The following is an 18,663-nucleotide window of genomic DNA, read 5'->3' as shown; positions in this document are numbered from 1 at the left end:
GGAGAGAAAATGTTTTGAGAAACGATGTACAAATGTGGTTTACACAATTGATGTGTGTATGGATTGGGATAACAGTTGTATGAGCCCCTAATAAAATGTTAAAAAAGAAAAAAAATAAATTAATTAATAATTAAAAAAATAAATGTTTACCTTTTACACACAAAACTTTACAGCAAAATTCTGTTAAGTACGCATGGTTTTTATCGCATACACTGATGGCTTGGGATCACCACTAATTCCTTTTACTCTTTTGCATTTCCTTTTTATGGGTTTTCCCTCTTTTCCACTTGTTGGAACGTACATAATTGACTTTACTGTAATTATTTGCAGTTGCACCAATAGAGTCTCAAGGAGGCAGAGCAGTATTTGATCAAATCCTCTCTCAAATAACCCCATGACTTGAGTTAGACGCAGCTTAAATACTCCTTGGGGATGCCGAAAGCAGGTGAACACTCTAAAAATAAGCCTAGTTTACAATGGTAGGGAAATACAATGGTAAAAAACGAATTTTGTGCTAAATGTCACATTGGGGGCGGGTGTGATAAGAATATGGTGATCTCAAGTAAAAACACTCGTTGCATGTGCTCTTCCTTTCTATAAATACTTCCTGAAACGGGAACGCTTTGATCCTCCTGCCTTCACAGCGTCAGATACTACACATTTTCTAATTATAACTGATCGTATTTTAATTTCATTCCACTGCCCCTGATACCCCCCCCCTCCCACACACACCCACACCCACAAGAAGAAGGGTGAACTGAAGCACTATAGGCCACTGGATGGAATCAAAGCACGTTCCCTTTCTGCACATTGTGCGAGAAGCCTCAGCCACTCTTCTCCCAGATCTCTTGTTATTCTGTTCCTGACCACAAGATTGAAGTCATCTGTCAGAAGCTAGTCTTCATCGAAGTGGAAGTTATTTGAGACATGGGCCATAATGTTTGTTTCTGTAAGTCAGTTCACAGAAAGGTCTCAATAGAACAAATCCATTGTGGTAGAGTAGAGGCGGCCCTCATAGCAACCCTATAGGACACGGTAGAACTGTTCATAGGACTTCCTAGGCTGTAATGTTTATGGAGGCAGACTGCTACAGCAGTGACGGATGGGTTTGAACTATCAACCTTTTTGTTACCAGCTGAGCATTTAAGCGTTACACCACCAGAGCTTATAGACGAAGTTTGAAATTCCATTTTGCTTTTCTTGTTCTGAGTCTATTGTAGTTGTTAACTTTAAAGTGAGCAGTTTAATATTGATATGCAGTGTATTTGCATGTGTGACAATATCTTTATCCTAAAGATTTTGCTTTAATACCGTTTCTGACAGAAGTAACTACAAACGGGATTATGCTTAGCAGCTCTATTTTCCACGTTTTAGAATTCAGTCTCTACCTCTAGGTGGCAGCACTAGATACTTTTTTTCCTGCTGTTTCTTTCCAGCCTTAATGAGTTGGATATGGATCATAAAACTTTTAAGTCTACCGAAACTTGGAAATAGATGCTTATTACTGATTTCATAAGGCTCTAGAAAAATTAATCCACACATTGGATTAGTTTGGCACTTGCTTACGCCTATATTTTTAACATTTCCGAGAGAAAGAAAAAGACCTAAGAGCAATGACATTAAAAAAAAAAAAATCAGTGATCCTTATGACATTTTATGTTTTCTTAAAAGAATTTATTTTAAAATCCTTTGGTGATTTACCTGTCAAGTTTATAATTACCCTCTTAAGGGAATCACTTTTCCCCCTGACTTCTTTATTTAAGTAACTTGTGCACGGATTATTGTAGATCTAATAGATTGTATTTGCTTTTTATATTTTAAAAATTCAATACTGACTCATTAGCAAGGAAAATGAAGCCCACCTCCCCTAAAAAATTTTCAGTTTGGGAATAAATCTGAAGTACAGGCAGTCCCCAGGTTACAAACTTCTGACAGCTCATAGTTATGAACCAACGCCCATGAAGCCAATTACATTAAAAATGCAAGGTAGATACAATGGTTCATAATAACAGGTGCTGCTTTGTGATGCATCAAACATGATGATGATGATAAAGATATTTTGCGTCTCTGGAAGCGTTTCTTTAAAATTTTATGCATTGAAAAGATACAGTTTATACTAAGAAACATTTGATATACTGACATTTGATACAAACCATACTTGTAATTTACATACAAATTTGATTTAGAAACAAGTCCTTTGTAATCTTGGATTGCCTATAGTTGACTTTGCTATTGTGTTTGGAGAGAAATGGACATTTAAAGTAAATAGTTCATTAAACTTGAAATTTTCCCATAACTTTTGTCCAGTTGATGGATCTTTGTCCATAACTAGCTAGGCCCGTGTGCCTAGCTTGGACTGACCTAGCATGCAGCATACCCGCCCCCCCTCCACCCCCAGCAGCTGGTGCATGAAGCTGCCTGTGTTCAGGTGTGCTCAGTGAGCCAGGGCTTTTAAAGAGAGGTTGGTTACAGCTTCAGCTGGTCCCTTTCACAGTCAATGTTGTGAATGTGCAAAGCCAGTGTGAGGTTTCTTTTCTCCCTTGATTTTGTTATTTTTCGGATTGGCAAAGAAGCTTGCCTTCTCAAGAATCTTCCTTTTGGTTTGCCTTTTTCCTTACTTTTTGAAATGCTATAGGAATGGGTGTTGATTGATAATCACACTGCAGGGTACGGGCGGCTGTGTTCTCCTAAGCACTAATGAAATGTAACATCATATGCATACAATTGGATCACAACTAGAGTTGAATGAATTAGCTCCCTTAGACTACAGTAAAGAAATGGCCTGGCTCCCTCAGTCCCTCTGAGCTTTCAGTGTGCGGGTCTATAGCTTCACATGCTTCACTGATCTGCCGCTTCTCTTTGGGTGGGCCTAGGTAATTCATGAAGGAAAAATGGATATTGAGTCCTGAGGCCAACTGGCTCGTGTGGCTAACGAAGAATCATTTTTCAAATGATTTTGAATGTGTGTTCTCTTTTTATTGTGTACCATCAGTTTAGAGAACATCACTCTCATTCGTTCCCACAAAGAGCAGCTAGGACCTTGAAATGCAGTATGATCATGGGGTTTATAGGTTTTCTTAAGTTCATGATCTTGTGTGAATATGGTCTGGACTCCATGCTGATGCTGCCTCATTATTTGATTTTTTTAATTCAAATGACATTTATTGAGTGCTTAGCAGTTACTCTAGGTACTATTGGAAGCCATTTGCAATACTCGGGGCTCCAACGAGTCTTGGGGAAGCGGGGAATGGAGTTGAAAGGCATTGGTATTTTCCTAAGAACCTTTCAAAGCTTAGATTGCTTAGCCAATCTAAACCCCAAAATGGCTTGATGTATTCTGTGACACTGCCACCATTTTGCAGGTGAGAAAACTGAGTCTCCATGCCTCAGTCTTACTCTTTGTTCAGCATCTTTCCACTGTATTGTACAATCATGGCACTGAGGTCTCTTAATAGCTGACAAAATAGGGCTTAGAATTTTGAATCAATTCCGAATATACCTATGAGACATCTTCCTGCTTAAAAACCAAATTTTCGGAGGTTTTTTTTTTTGGGGGGGTGTACTTTTGTGCTCAAGTTTTTTTGCTTGGTTTTCAAATGGAAACTCAAAAATTCTGTCTTACATTACTTTATTTACCTGGGTGCAAAAATTCCCTAGTACCCAGGTATTTTGATTTCCAAGATGCCTGGAATTCTAAAGGATTTCTAGGGGATTCTTGCAAAGAAATACTTATGTTATAATCGAGGGTGTGGAATGATTATATGTACATATAAATGCAAATAGTAAAAAGCATGACCTATGCTTTGACTACGGGTAAATTAGTTGACTGCCCTAGGAATGTTTCTTTAAAACAAAAAGAAGAATTTGTGGAAACAAGCTAACCTAAACTATGCCTGGATTGCATTCTGGTATTGCTTCTGTTTGAAATATGGACAATTTCAGGATTGCCAGGGGACATTTTGGCCTATAGAATCTGTAGATCCATTGTGTTTGCACATATTTTACATTTCTGAATTCTGAACACTAGAAAGCCCTGGTGCATATTGTCTCAAATGTGGCTACTGAATTTTAACCACGGAATTAGATTGCAACCTACATGCTGTTAACTACTGAGCCAAGATGAACTCGACCACTGCATTGAAATCAGGATTAGCAGTTGTGTCTGTATTTGAAGGAGTTGTAATAGCTAGGAACTGGTTTTCTTTAATGGGGTTTTTATTTTTTATTTTTTTTCCTTTTAATGGTGCCACTTTGCTTTTAAGAATTGCTTAATAACACCATGCATTTATCTAAGATTTTCATTGTAACCTTAAGAAAATAATAAAACCATCCTATAGAAGTAGTCGCTTTCGAACCCAAATGGCCAGTCGTATGTTTATGTATTGCGTTAGTGTACTTTACCTGTTTTCTTGCTAAAGCAATCACTTGTTTTTTTAAAAATCAATTTATTGGGGCTCATACAATTCATCACAATACATAAATCAATTGTGTAAAGCACATCTATACATTTGTTGCCCTCATCATTCCCAAAATTCGCTTTCCTCTTGGGTTCCCGGAATCAGCTCATTTTCCTTTTTTCCCCTCCCCTTCCCTTCCAGCAATCACTTGTTATCACCCCCCCAAGAAACATTTTGTCCATGTGATAGAGCCCTTTGTCTTGAATTTAAGTGTGTGTGTGTGTGTTTGTGTGTGTGTGACAATATCAAATAACTCTTTTGTGAGTTTTCTTCTTTCGATATTTTCAGGATGAGGGACCTTCTGACTTTGTGTTTTTCTTTGATAGGACTTGATCCCGCCCAATTTAGAGTTCACCATTATCAGAAAGATGAAGAGAATGATGCTTTCCTAGGTGGCCCAGCACAACTCACCGATGAAGAGAAGTACAAGCACTGTGACCGGTTTAAATGCCCATGTCCTACGTGTGGGACCGAGAATATTTATGATAGTGTCTTTGATTGTTCGGTTAGTTTGTCTTCCCTTTTTTGGTCTTTCCTTTTTTTTTTCTTTCTTCCATGTTGTGAGTGAAATCATATAAAGGCTCCTTTCCCCCCACACTATGGTATCCAAAGAAAACATCTTTTCATGGGTTGAAAGAATGTTAGCATCAAATTGAACATACTCAAATATTGCTTTTGACTTCTTAGAATGATTGGCCTTGGTTTTCAAGTAGAATCTCTCCCTAAAAAGTATCCAGATTTTCTTAAAAGTATTTTGTATTTTAATTTCTTAATTAGTAACCTGTATTTCCCCACTCTCAACCCCTATTTATTAAGACTTAAGAACAATATTTTCCTTTATTTTAAATCAAGTTAATGGAAACTAAATGTTTGGGGAAAGTTTTTGTTTATCTTTACACATTCCTCTTACCTCCTCTCTACAAAGGTACTCCTGTTATCTTTTCTGCTGTTTTTGCATATCAAACGTTTACAAAGTGACAGGGAGACATTCCTCTGCAGAAGTACTGCCAAAAATGTATTGCCGACCTTGGATCAGAACTTGAAACTTGGCCAAGGTACTTGATTCCATTGCAGTATCATGCATGTACCAGCCATTGGCAAATGAGGAGGCAGCAGAGCTCTGCAAAACCTTGAAACTGAGAGAAAATATATCTGCTATCTAAATTAAAAGTAATTATTTTAAGTTAATTTGGACAAACAGCAGATGTTTTACATTTTTTTGAATCAAAACAAAGCAGTCTTTGGAAGCAAGTGCGAGGAAGAGGGAGACACAGATCAGCAATACTTGCTAAATCCTTGAGTTTTGCTTCATTACAGCTGTAAATAAGATAGTTAATTGCATGGAGCCTTGACGACTTGCAGATGGGCTAACTGTGGAAGAGCCAATGTCAAGCTCTAAAATCTCTTCCACCTGGAATTGCTTAGTGTAGCGGGTAGGGTTATGTACTAGACAGGAGCAAGAAACCAAGATGTTGAAGCACTAAGAAGGAAAACAAAATTCTCTAGAAACCAACAGTTTTTCTGTAAGTTATATTTGCTTTTGTCTTTTTTTTTTCAAGCCAAGCAAAACAAAATCTGCTACCCCTTCCCCAACTTACTAATAGTTCACAGTTTCAGATTTCATACCCTGAAAACATTTCTTTTTGGGGTGGGGGACTGAAAAAGAGTTTTTAGATTTGCTTGTCTGATGATAAATGATATTGCTTAATGGCGTAACACTTTTAACTTTTAGACTATATTCTTTCAGTTAAGTTGAAAGCAAACCGAAATCGTCGGTTCTACTGCTTCATCGTCGAACATGGAACGAATCTGTACCGAATTACACATTTGAGTAGTATCTCAAAGAAAGACTTCTGTTTCCCGTAACATGACTTTACTGGTATTTTTGAAAGCAAATTACTTTATCCACAGGCTGTGTCATGTTTCGAATGTTAAATAGTGATTTCAGGGATTTCCCTTCAACTTTGCCACCGATATGATAGTGGCAAAGAAAGTAAGATACATGGGATTAAAGGAGTCTTAGGAAGAAAGTAGTTGTGAAAGTTGTGTTAAACACTCACCAATAAAACGAATTAATGCTGCACACCAGGCTAGCATCCACGTTTTTAAGGACAAAGGCCTTTTATAACCTGGCAATAACCTTTTATGTACTTGTCTGTCTTGACTTCCTTTTCATCCCTGTAGGGAACCAATGTGGAGCCCAGCTTGTATCGTTGCAGTAACATCGATTGTAAGGCTTCGCCTCTGGACTCAACAGCACAGATGAGCAATAAATTGATCTTGGACATTAGACGTCGCATTAAAAACTACTATGACGTAAGTACCCAGAATGCATTTTGTACACACACAATCCCAGACTTGAGGTTTGGTGCCTGCTTTCATATAAAATAGTAGAATTTTGTATTGGTTTCTTGAAATGATTTTGGAGAAAATTCCTGGTAAAATCCTGTTAATACAAGCATGATACAGTGTGTAATTTGGGGGTGGGGACGCGTATTAGCATGACAAATGAGTTGATTTTCTATTGGGCCTTACATCTCTTTCAGTAATGAGCTAGGTTCAAAACGGAGATTTTTGCTTTTAAGAAAAACAGAGAATGCGATTAGGAAATCGATTATTGTCACCTAGAGAAGCTTGCACTAAATGGCCACTTGGCCTCTTGAATTGAGGAGGAAAAGTCCATTTTGCCTGTTTTTGATATGTGGAGCCATAACACATGTATGGTGATTTTAATTAACTGCCTCCCAGCCAATACTTTATATGATCATCTAAAACATTTCATACTTTAATTTCCAAGCAAATCAAAGTAAAGATCTCTAAATTGACATGCAATTGGCCTGGCTTTTTCAAAGACAATGTGTAATCTCTATAAATATATAGTAAAAATGCCAGAACGGTGAATAAGGCTGTCTGGGTTATAAAGAAGGCTTTCATTCAAAGTTTTTGTTTGTTACTTGTTAACACATTTCATATGAATGAGATTTTCCCCCTCAATTAAAACTAAAATAATAATGATAACCCCACACTTCCCATGTCATTTTTCTTAGCATTTCATTATGTCATTTGTCTTCCAAACAAAATTCATTTTGTGAAAAATTAATGAGCTTATTTAAAGGGAGGAAGATGGAACTTTCCCGTCCCATAAAGAGTATCAGTCTCAGAAACTCAGGCAGTTGACAAAAAATGGTCAAGTTCTATTCGTTACGACCCATGACTTTTATTAATGTAATTTTATGATTTCTACTTATATGTTGGCTAACACCTTGCCTTACCTTTTAAAAGGACGCATTATATTAGAATAGACTTTTCTCGTTAGATTGGAGAGTGAGAACCTGTAGTACCAGTATTTTGATTTTTAGAGTAGAAAACTTTGGATTTGTTCCTCTCCCCTACCCTATGCCCCACAAAAGTCGGTTTGTCTGAAGTTTACTCTTTTCCCTATGATAATTTTGACTCCCCCCCCCCTCAAAAAAATCTGAAACATTTCATGGCTAATCCTGTGTGCATTTAATGAACAGTTGGATGGCACTAAAGGTTATTGAGGGGGAGGGTCACATTCCACAAATAGATGAGACAGCACATGAAATGCTAGGCCGTTACTTAGCATGAAGTGTCCAAATCCAAACTATTCAGCTCCTCATTTGCAAACCTCATTGAGTAGAGTCACTCTTGACTCTTGGGAAGATGTTGGAATTTTCCCTCTGTGTTTAGTCTATCAACATTTTCACCATGGAAATGTTAATACTAGAACAAATCCATGTATTTCCTCTTAGACGAAGGGACAATTTGTTTTGACTAAGTGGAGAATACTCTGAAAAATCATCATCTGTGTAGTTAGAAATATGCCTAAGCTGAAAGATTGCTTTGTAAACTAGTTTTGTATTTGTTACTATGATGGTGAGTCTATACACAGTTTTTGAGCTAAATAACCTAGGGTCCAGAAATGCAACCCAAGGTTTCCAGAGCATTTACTTTCATTGTGATGTCCTCCATGGAGGAGAGAGAAAGAACTCCATTCACCGCTCCCTCTCTCCCTGGCTCTAAGCAGAACAAATCTCTCAGGTACTTATGTTTTCAAGCTCAGGGCGATCATTCAAAAGACTCGGGTACCATGAGGTTCGGCTTCATGGTAGAGCGTCCTGTTTTCTTCTGGGCCCAGACTTCAAGGACCTTGAGCTGGTAGAGGAGCTATGCCTTGTCTTTGTTATTGAGCCTCAGATGGCACCGATGACAATTTGTTCAATGGTATATTGTATCCTGATGACAATCCACCTGGAGACTAGGATACCAATCGTGCCCGAGGCAAAGCTATATTGCTAGGAAGTATTGAGTTGAAGTGACTGATTACTGAAGATGACACTTTCCAAGAGTGTTTCCTCTTCTTTTGCCGTGTTTAAAATAGTGCTCACTGGACAGAAAAGTTGTTTTTAAGCTTAGAGCAAGTCTTAGAATCACTGGAGGGGATGTTTAAGTTACATTGAGGAAGGAAGGCATTTCTATAAGGTAGGGACTTTAGGGAGGGTAAGTGAAATATGATAACGTGACCAAACATCCACTGTCATTGCCAAGGAACATCATTCCAGATGACCAAGAAAGGTGGTTATCAAAACCAAAATATACTTGTTTCTTTTGAATAAGTAGTAGGGGGTGTGAATAAAAGTGCTGAAACAAACATTTTTTTAAAGTTTACATATGTGAGATCCAGCTTGTTCTACCCTAATGTTTTGATGTTGGCTACTTTAATAGAAGAAGAAAGATTTTTTTCTTCCTTCACCATCTAGCAACAATTGGCTATATCTCTCCCACTTTCAGCTCCAAGTATACGTAGAAATTCAAAAGGCACCCAGCCAGGATATTTTTCTGTACTCTGAGGATAAGAATTTCTTGATGAGGAAAACCCACTGGAGTGCTAGGGTGGCACCGGATGCTCTAATACTGTGGTTCTCAACCTTCCTCATGCTGCAACCCTTTAATACAGTTCCTCATGTGGTGGTGACCCCCCATCCATAAGATTATTTTCGTTGATAGTTCATCACTGTCATTTTGCTACTGTTATGAATCCAGTGGCCCCTGTGAAAAAGTCGTTCAACAACCCCCCCCCAAGAGTCACGACCCACAGGTTGAGAACCACTGCTCTAATAAAAGTGGATTTCTTGTCTTGAACGTTATTGGTTCCTCTGTACATAGTTCAAATTTAAATGATTTTTTTTTCTTTTTTGGAAAACCCTAAAAAGCCAACGGAAAGACTTTGATTTCTAAACCTCTTACTTAGAATGTTTGTGAGGGCCTCATTTCTATGGTTAAAAATTGATACATGTTCCCCCAGACCTGAAATTCTGCTCCAGAAGAGCAAATACAAAAGGGCGAAAAACACTAGCTAATCTAAATTGGGAAATGAAGAGGGCTTTTTTTAAAGCATGAAAATTTCATCATCTTGTCAGCTGGCAGAATGCCTGCTGTGTGGATTCACAAAGGCTAAGAATTACACTTTCATGAAATTTTCCTCACTAACTGCCCTGGTTAATTTGAAAGATAACCCACTGTTCTAATTCATTCCTCAATTGGGCGGTGCAGGTTTTATCTTTGATCTGACAAAGCATTTGTGTTAATCGTTTTGGCCCTCTACTAGACACTCTTGGGATTGTGCTTTTACAATAAATGTGTCTGTGATAGCTCTTTAGTCTATTATACTTACAATAGATCCATAGAACTGGTAATTAATTCTCCACTGCTTTGGAAATGGGAAGAATAGGTGTAGCTCTGTCAAGTGCTGCTGGGAAGTTTGTTTAGCTGGTTCATTTTTGAAGTGTTCCCCTCAGCCTTCTATGAAGCAGCCACAGAAGAGAGTCTGCGATTGAGATCCTTGTCTATTCGGCCTCCTTGCTGATAAATGGAGAAGCTGACCTCTCTTGGTACCTGCAAGGGGGGTAGTGGGTCATTTACTTTCATCTCAAGTACTATTAGTTATAATGTACATTAAACCCTCATTTTAATACTTAAGGAGCCATTCCTTTCTAAAGGTGGAGCCTCTATGAGGCTCTGTGGGGCATACTGAAATTCACTCCTCAGTCCCCATTGATGGTTCATGCAGGTTCTAGAGTGTTCAAACAGGGCAAAATCTGTTCCTTGGCAGCCTTGTAGCACTTCTAGCCATGTGTATGAGAGCATTTCTCACAGTACTATCCTATGATTTTTTTAAACAGTGAAGTGTTACTGGCCCTGGATCTCAAAGACTGAACAGTGCTCGTCACTCATGATGGCATATTGGTTATGCGTTAGACTACTAACCACAAGGTCGGTAGTGTGAAACCACCAGTCACCCCATGGGAGACAGATGGGGCTTCCTACTCCTGTAAAGAGTTAACAGTCTCAGAAACTCACAGGGGCACTTCTACCCTGACCTATAGGGTAAATATGAGTCAGCATTGATTCGATGGCAGTGAGTTTGGTTTGGGTTTGGTAAAACATGTGATAAGTTGATTAGTTGCTCAGGCCCGAAATGGGGGATTGAATTCCTTAGAAATTTGTTCTAATGCCGGAATTTCCTGAATCGTGCTTTTTAAGAACCGCGACTGCGCTTGCTTCTTTGTCATTTGTCATTTCCCCCACAGCCCCTTGCTTTCAGTAATATGTGTGTGCACATTAACCTTTGATTACGAAAGGAACCAGGACGTGTTACGCTTTCCTAATTTTTCTTTTTCTTTTATACTGCTGTTGTGTGGGTCAGGAGAAAGATGAAACTGTTCTCCTGTGAGGAGTTAGTCCTGAAAACCCTGTAGGCTCACCATGATTCAGAATTAACTCGATAGCAGTGAGTGAGTTTCATATGGGTGGAAGATTTATTAGTGGTATATGAGATTCGCATTGGAGGCAAGCTTAACGACTATCTGCAGATGTCACAAACTTACTTGCTGAAAAGGAGGCTGCATGAAGCACATGCTAATCCTTCAGTATGGATTAAGACTCATTTTGAAGAGAACCAAAATCCTCACAACTGGCCCAGTAGATAACATCATGATAAACAGAGAAAGGATTGAAGTTGTAAGGGTCTCAGCTTGCTTTGGTCCACAGTCAGTGCTCATGGAAACATCAGTCAAGAGACCAAAAGACACGTCGCATTGGGTCAGTTTGCCACATGCGACTTCTTGAAAGTATTGAAAAGCAAAGATGCTACTTTGAGAACTAAGGTATGCCTAACGCAAAATATATATATTTTCTAGCCATGATATTTTAAATGATCTCATACGCATGTGAAAGTTTTATGCTGAATAAGGAAGACAGAAGAAGAATCTGTGTGTTTGAGTTGTGGCGCTGGAGAAGAATATTGAAAGTACAGTGTGTCAAAAGGAAAAACAAATCTGTCTTGGAAGAAGTACATCCAGAATGCTCCTTAGAGACATGGATGGTTAAACTTCATCTCACATACTTGGGACATGTTATCAGGAGAGACCAGTCTCTGCAGAATGTTATCATGGTTGTTAAAGTGGAGGGGCAGCGATAAATGAGGAAGGCCCTAGATGAGATGGGTTGACAGTGGCAGCAACAATGCACTCGAACATCAGAACAATTTTGAAGATGGCCTGGAGCAAGAGGTGCTTTGTCCTCTTGTACATGGGGCGAAGTTGATGGCACCTAACAACAACACGAGATTCTTGGGATAACACAGAAGTCCATAATTGTTTCAGGCCATGAAAATATCGTGATATCCCATTATTGTCTTCTGTATTTCACACCACTGATTGCTACTGATGTTAATATATGTTTATCTCCAATTTCTGATCTTTAATTTGTTTTCTGCCCCCCCAAAAGAGAACATGAGGCAAAGTGGCATTAACCAGAAAAATACTATTATCACGGTGCAAACTAATATCTGCATAAACTTGCTTTCACTTTTCTGCTAGAAGTGTTTTATCTAGAACTTTATAACAGGACAGCAAAAGTGAATGCTGTTACTCCGGTTCTATCCCTATAGTTTCTCTAAGTCTATTAATTGTGGTATAAACCCTGTTTCTTTATCTGTACTGGTTCCATTCTTACAAGTTATTTCAAAAATTTGTCCAGAGTGTGTTGATCATGATAAGAAGACTTTCTCCTGCAAATGTTCACACCTAGTAAAGAAGTAGGCATTTGGTCAGAGATTCTACAACTCAGCATGGTGGCTATGAGGTCTTCTGGAAGAGGCCACTCATTTGGGAGGGGGAGCAGAAAGTCTTATAATATGTGAAGAATCCGTGCTAAGCTGCTCTTTCCAGCCTTATCAACAGTAACAACAAACCTGTGAAATTTAAAATGAAAATGCATCCTTTAAAGACACTGTTAGTAACAATAAAACCAAATGTTGCAAGAGAGGCTCACCATCATTATTAGCCATTAACCAAATCAAAGCAACCATGAGAAACTGTTACCCCTAACAGCACTAACAGCAAAGTCCCAAAAGGAAACAGCAGATGCTGGTGAGGGCATGAGGAGATTGGAGTTCTCATACACTGCTAGGGGGATTTTAAAATGGTATGACCAATGTAGAAAATGGTATGATACTGCCTTAAGAATAGAAATAGTGAGCTCATGTATTCCTGAAATTCCACTATGAATTAAATATCCTAGAGAAATAAAGTTGTTAAGTGAATATATATATATACATACATACATACATACATACATACATACATACATACATACAACCTGGTGTGTTGATATATTTATAGTTTTTTAAAAATTGGAACAACCTAAATATCCATCAATAGAAGAATTGATAAACTTTGATACGTACACACAGCGGAGTTCTATGCAATGATAAGGAATAATGATGCATCCACAAAGCATCTCACAACATGAATGAACCTGGAGGACATTTTACTGAGCGTGATAGGTCAATCACGTATAGATATTTTATGAGAACACTAGTATAAAAAGTCAAGAAGAGGTTTATGCACAGAAAGAAACATTCTTTGGTGGTTACCAGGAGCAGGAGGCGGGGGAAGTCACTAACTGGAGAGTATAGACATAAATTACCTTGGGTGAATGGAAAGGCAGTAGGCAATAAGGGGGAGGTCAGCACAACATGACCAAGGAAGGGGAATGTTAAACTTTTGCACACTGAGAGCTATGCAAAAGTAAAAGGCAGCAACAGTAAATACTACTATATACACAATTCTGCAATAAAAGTAATAATGTATGATTGGATACTTCGTAGATAATGTAAGCTAAACCAGAATAGATGGCATAAGGAAATATACTCAAATACAAGTTTGGCTGAGGATATTTGTTATACATATTTTAATGTGTTGCTAATATATTCAGGTACACAGTAGAGCATATAGAGGGCAAAGTTATGTAGACTGCTGAGCTGTGACCAAACATCTTACGGGACTAAATCACTGGGCTTGAGGGCTTAGGATCCAGGTCAATTGGCATAAAGTTATTCAGAAAGACAATGATCTACGGTCTACTTTGGTGACTAGTAACTGGGATCTTAAAAGCTTGTTAGTGACAATCTAATGTACCACAATTGGTCTTATCCTACTAAAGGACAAAGAATTAAGAAAATCAAATATTCAAGGAGTCAGTTAGTCCAGTGACTAATGAACCACAGCCTCCACTAGCTTGAGATCAAAATTATATGGTATCTGACTCCTACTCACGACTCTGATTGAGGTCTATAGGTAGTCCTGAACATAGTCCTGAAGGAAAATATGGACTAAAATTCAAAATCATAAAGACCAGGCTTACTGATGTGATATGAGACTGTGGCCCTCAGAAACCCTTTGATCCTAGAACTGAACCCACTCCCAGAGGTCACCTTGCAACCAAACTTAGTAGACCTATTAATGTGCTCCTCAGAACCATCAACCATAAGAGATCAAAAGGGCTGCACTTGCCCCAAAACCATGCTCAGAAGGTAGAGAGAGAGGCAAATGGAAATGGAAAAGCCAGGGAAGAGTGCTGTTACATTGAGGAGATGGCATCTAATCTCATGAAGCAAAGTGCCTATAAGTTGAATGGGAAACTAATTTGCCCTGTAAGCTTTCACCCAAACCGCAGTAAAATGTTTTCCCAAGAAAATACCAGCCCTACTGTTGTGAAGTCAGCAGTTACATTGGTATTACCCTTTATATAAAGTGCAACCAGGGCCGGGCGAGAGATTGGCTGAAATATTTACTCTAGAAACACGAATGTGCTTCTCTGATGCCCAGCAGTACTTAAAGAAGTTTCTTTGGGAAGTCACAGAACTGCATTAGTAAATCAATGTGATAAATTAGGGATGCAACAATCCCCATTCTACTCCCCCAAGCCCCATTCATGTAAATCACTACCACAGTTCCTTTGCTTGCCAGTGTCTTTCTCGTGTCCCTTCTCAAATGTTGCATGCCATCACAACAGTGCCACTGTGCAGGTGAGTTGTAGAGCCATGCAATAAGCCTTTGCAACGCTACTGTTCTATAAATATTCCCTGTTCAATAACCCTCAAAATTTCTCATTTCTTACCAGTGGTGATGCGGCTGATCACTTTCAGGTTGTAGGTTGCAGTATGCAATAGTATCTCAGGTACATCAGTTCAAAATTGCTTAAACTTTCAGCACAACTGGAATTATTGTTTATTTCTTTGCTTCTGCGTTTATATTTAGAACATTTAAAAAGAATAAATTGGGTTTCTTTTTTGTAAAGACTCTAACAGCATAATTATAAGTGGTACAAAAGGCATGCAAAGAAGCAATAGATATCTCTCCCACCCATTTTGAATTGCAGGCAGCAGGTTCCACGGGGCCCAGTGGTGCTTTAAGAAGGGGAGTTTCTGTGGGAAGCCTCAGCACTTGTCCTAAATCTTATTAATAACAAAATTAAAATGAGCATATGGAGAATTAGTCTTTCTTTTTGTTTCATGGCCTTTGGTAGAGCCTTTAAGTATAAGTGAGTATCATGGACACCGAGTTTACTTTTTAAAACCTGGCCTCTGATCATCAGAGCCTGTTGATAAAGTCATGGTTTAGAGGTAGTGAGCAAATGACTGGTTTTTCTGAGGCATGTACTTATTTGCCAAGGAAGCCAATTTTGAATCTTATGTTAACATTTTACTGCTGTACCAGGCGTTGTAATCATCAAAAATCTAAGAAAAGATTTGATGCTGGATAGAGTAGAAGCTCATTGTGAGTAAATTTAAGTGTTGTACAAGTTTAAGTGGCTAACGGTCCAAATCCGACCCCCTGATTCATGCCAGCTATGTATTTCACACAGTGTGTCATAGTAGAAGCATTAGCTGTTGTGGAAGAGTTGTAATTAGCAAGTTGCAGTAGCCTTGAGAGAAGTACAGCCAGCATGCTCCTTAGAAGCAAGGATGGCAGGACTTCATCTTAGACGCTTTGGACATGCTATCAGGAGAGGCCAGTCTCTGGGCAAGGATATCATGCTTGACAGAGCAGGAGGTCAGCAAAAAAAAGAGGAAGACCCTCAGTGGCTACAACAATGGGCTCAAACATAATTGTCAGGATGGTGCAAGACTGGCCAGTGTTTCCCTCTAGTACATAGGTTTACTCTTCAACAGCCTCTAACAACAACAGTGGAATAAGGCAGCTGATACGGATATGAAGTTGCTAGCCATCTTCTCTGAAGTTACCCTGTGATGGGAAGGAGCAAGAGTTCTGGGCCTCCACATTAAGATCACATCTCTGGCTGGGGCATGGATCCAGAAAGCCAATCACACTTACCCAGCCTTGAACTTGGGCCTTGGAAGGGAATCAGTTGTTGAACCTGGAGCTTCAACTCTTGAGTGAGCGTTTGAGTGAGAATTTTTGCTGTAGTTTGAGAGTTTACAGAGAAAGCTCAATTTTTTTCAATTCAACAATGTGAATACATTATGCTTGGGGACATTATTTGTGATCCCCTAGCACTCTGTCTAGCTTCAGCAACTTCTGATACTATTGCCATCCTCTGAAAGGAAAATTTGGAGGTTTGAGGAAACGTTATAAAATAAATCCAAGCTCATTGCTATCGAGTCAGTTTTCACTCAGACTGGTAGTATAAAATGTAATAGAACTGCCTCAGAGTTTCCAAGGCTGTAAATCTTTACAGGAGCAGAAAGCCTCGTCTTTCTTCCTCAAAGTGCCTGGTGGGTTCAAACTCCTGACCTGATGACCCAGTTAGTAATCCACTACACCACCAAGGTTCCTTGGAAGAAATGTGGGAGTCATCAAATAGCAAACAATTGGGTAAAAACTAGAAAACGACTTGTGGCATAGCAGTAGAATTCCTATCTTCAGTTTGATTTCTCTAACCTGGTATACTTAGGAAAAACTTAACTTCAGGTCTAACTCCAGTCATTGAGAGCTACTATCTTGTAGTAGAGTAAGAAATTGAACCAGAACAGATTTCATTTAACCTTTCCAAAGTGAGATTTTTCTCACCATTGACCTTCCTGACTTGAAGGAAGAAAGCGAAACTGCTGCTTCTCTGCTATACATGTAAAGGCAAGATGGGAGGACATTGCCTCAGACAGTGGCTTGCCTTTGTCGTATTTGGTTTTCCTAGAAAGGATCCACTATGGTTCACGTGTAGAAATCTGTCTTTTGCAGATAGTTACAGAGATGAATTTCCAGATGATTCTGTCAAACACTGTCTTGCGTTAAATGGAATAACCCTATATCTGCTTTCTGAGGCATCATTTAACAATTCTCCAAGCCTGGATTCTAAATATTAAAAATAAATAAATAAGAATTAGAGCGCTGGTATAGTCTAAACCATTGGGTATTAGCTTGGTTTGTGTTTGACATAAATCAGTGGTAGCTTTACTGTGTGTTCAGTTGTGTGGTGACTTTGGTCTAAAACTTATCTAACTCTTGGTACCGCCTCAAAAATGTTTTTCTTTTTACTTGGCTCCACCACAGTATTGCCTTTAGGGTGGGTAGTCTTAGGACATACCTCATAACAGTTTGTTTTCTAAAATGTCCCCAGCCTCCTCCGTGCTGCACAGGTGCTCAGGGCTCCCTGGCCAAGTAAGAAGCTGTTCATGCTGCTGGGAACTAAGATGATTATAGTCCAGCTCTCAGGAGCCTAGCCTAGCAGGACTTTGGTCACTATCCATCAGCCAAGAATGTGTCTCAGTTAGAAGTGTTAGGAAAACCACACCTGCCTAGGATTTACATCTATGTATGTAATAAGGGTTTAGAAACCATGCAGATGAAGCCACAGCTAATCTTTGGAGAATAATATCTCTGAGGTATAGCTTTCCATCAAGGGACACGCAAGAGCCACCCTTCCAGGAATTAATCAGCAAAGGAAGATCAAAAGAGCCCAGAGTTGAGAGAGACCTGTTTTAAGTTTCACTGCAAAATGGATTACCAGGCTGATTAGTATAGGTAATGGCATAGCACCCATCCATTGCCTTTGAGGCGGTTCCCATTCAGCGACCCACAGGGTTTCCAAGGCTGTAACTCTTTACAGAAGCAGACTGCTACATCTTTCTCCCAAGCTGGGGACAGAGCCAGTCTTATTTAAAAAGTCTTTAAGTATTGGAAAGCTGGTTGAGCTGAAGATGGTAGATATAAAGACCCCAGTGAAATCTCAAAGCTGAAATTTTAACGTTGGTAACAAATATTGTCGGTTTGAGATATCAGGTTCTCTTTGTTCATTTTTACAAAAGTGTCCTGCAGAAGCCCATATCAGAGTGACCATAATTTATCTGCTAGTCGTTCTTTCAGGGAAAATCAGTTTTCCCTGAACAGAGTGGTACGATCAGCTCGGAACTCCAGACAATTGCATACTTCTTGTTGTTTTCCTTCGAGAGACAACCAATGTATGATAATTAAAGATACATGTTCACAGGTTAGGGTTTCATAAAATTAGTACTGTTTGCTGTTTAATTGGGTGAAACGGGCTTATTTATTTGTTTCTGTGAATGCCTGATGGTGGCACATGTAGTGATTAATAGTGCAGTCTGGTGTCATGGCCATGTTCAAATCTAATGTGCTGGGAGGTTTGCTTACCATTGATTTTGTGTCATCAGTGCAGATGTCAGCGTAATGTAAAAGACAAATGTCTTAGTGATCTTTTGAAAATAGTTTTGACTTTCTAGATCCCAGAAGCTTCACTTTCAGCTCTAGCAATTTATCCTAAAGAAATACACACGGAAAAAAAATGATGTGTTGAATTGTCTATGATATGAGCCCTGGTGGTGTAGGGAAGAAGCACTCAGCTGTGAACCAAAACAGTGGTG

General features: G+C 39.0%; 1 protein-coding gene across 3 annotated transcripts in view; it reads left to right on the top strand.

Moving 5' to 3' along the window:
- The window catches only part of POLA1 (DNA polymerase alpha 1, catalytic subunit), a 333,656-nt gene that overhangs the window by 166,727 nt on the left and 148,266 nt on the right, over nucleotides 1-18,663 (top strand). For all 3 annotated transcript variants that reach the window (XM_045290755.1, XM_045290756.1, XM_045290757.1), the window contains exons 33-34: nucleotides 4,784-4,962; nucleotides 6,642-6,773. In XM_045290755.1, the coding sequence (XP_045146690.1) occupies nucleotides 4,784-4,962; nucleotides 6,642-6,773 (311 nt within the window). The remainder of the gene's footprint in view (nucleotides 1-4,783; nucleotides 4,963-6,641; nucleotides 6,774-18,663) is intronic.

This window comes from Echinops telfairi, unplaced genomic scaffold (genome assembly GCF_000313985.2).
Source record: "Echinops telfairi isolate 266 unplaced genomic scaffold, ASM31398v2 ScPeMD7_53;HRSCAF=182, whole genome shotgun sequence".
Classification (NCBI taxonomy): Eukaryota; Metazoa; Chordata; class Mammalia; order Afrosoricida; family Tenrecidae; genus Echinops; species Echinops telfairi.
This window is presented reverse-complemented; position numbering and strand designations above follow the sequence as displayed.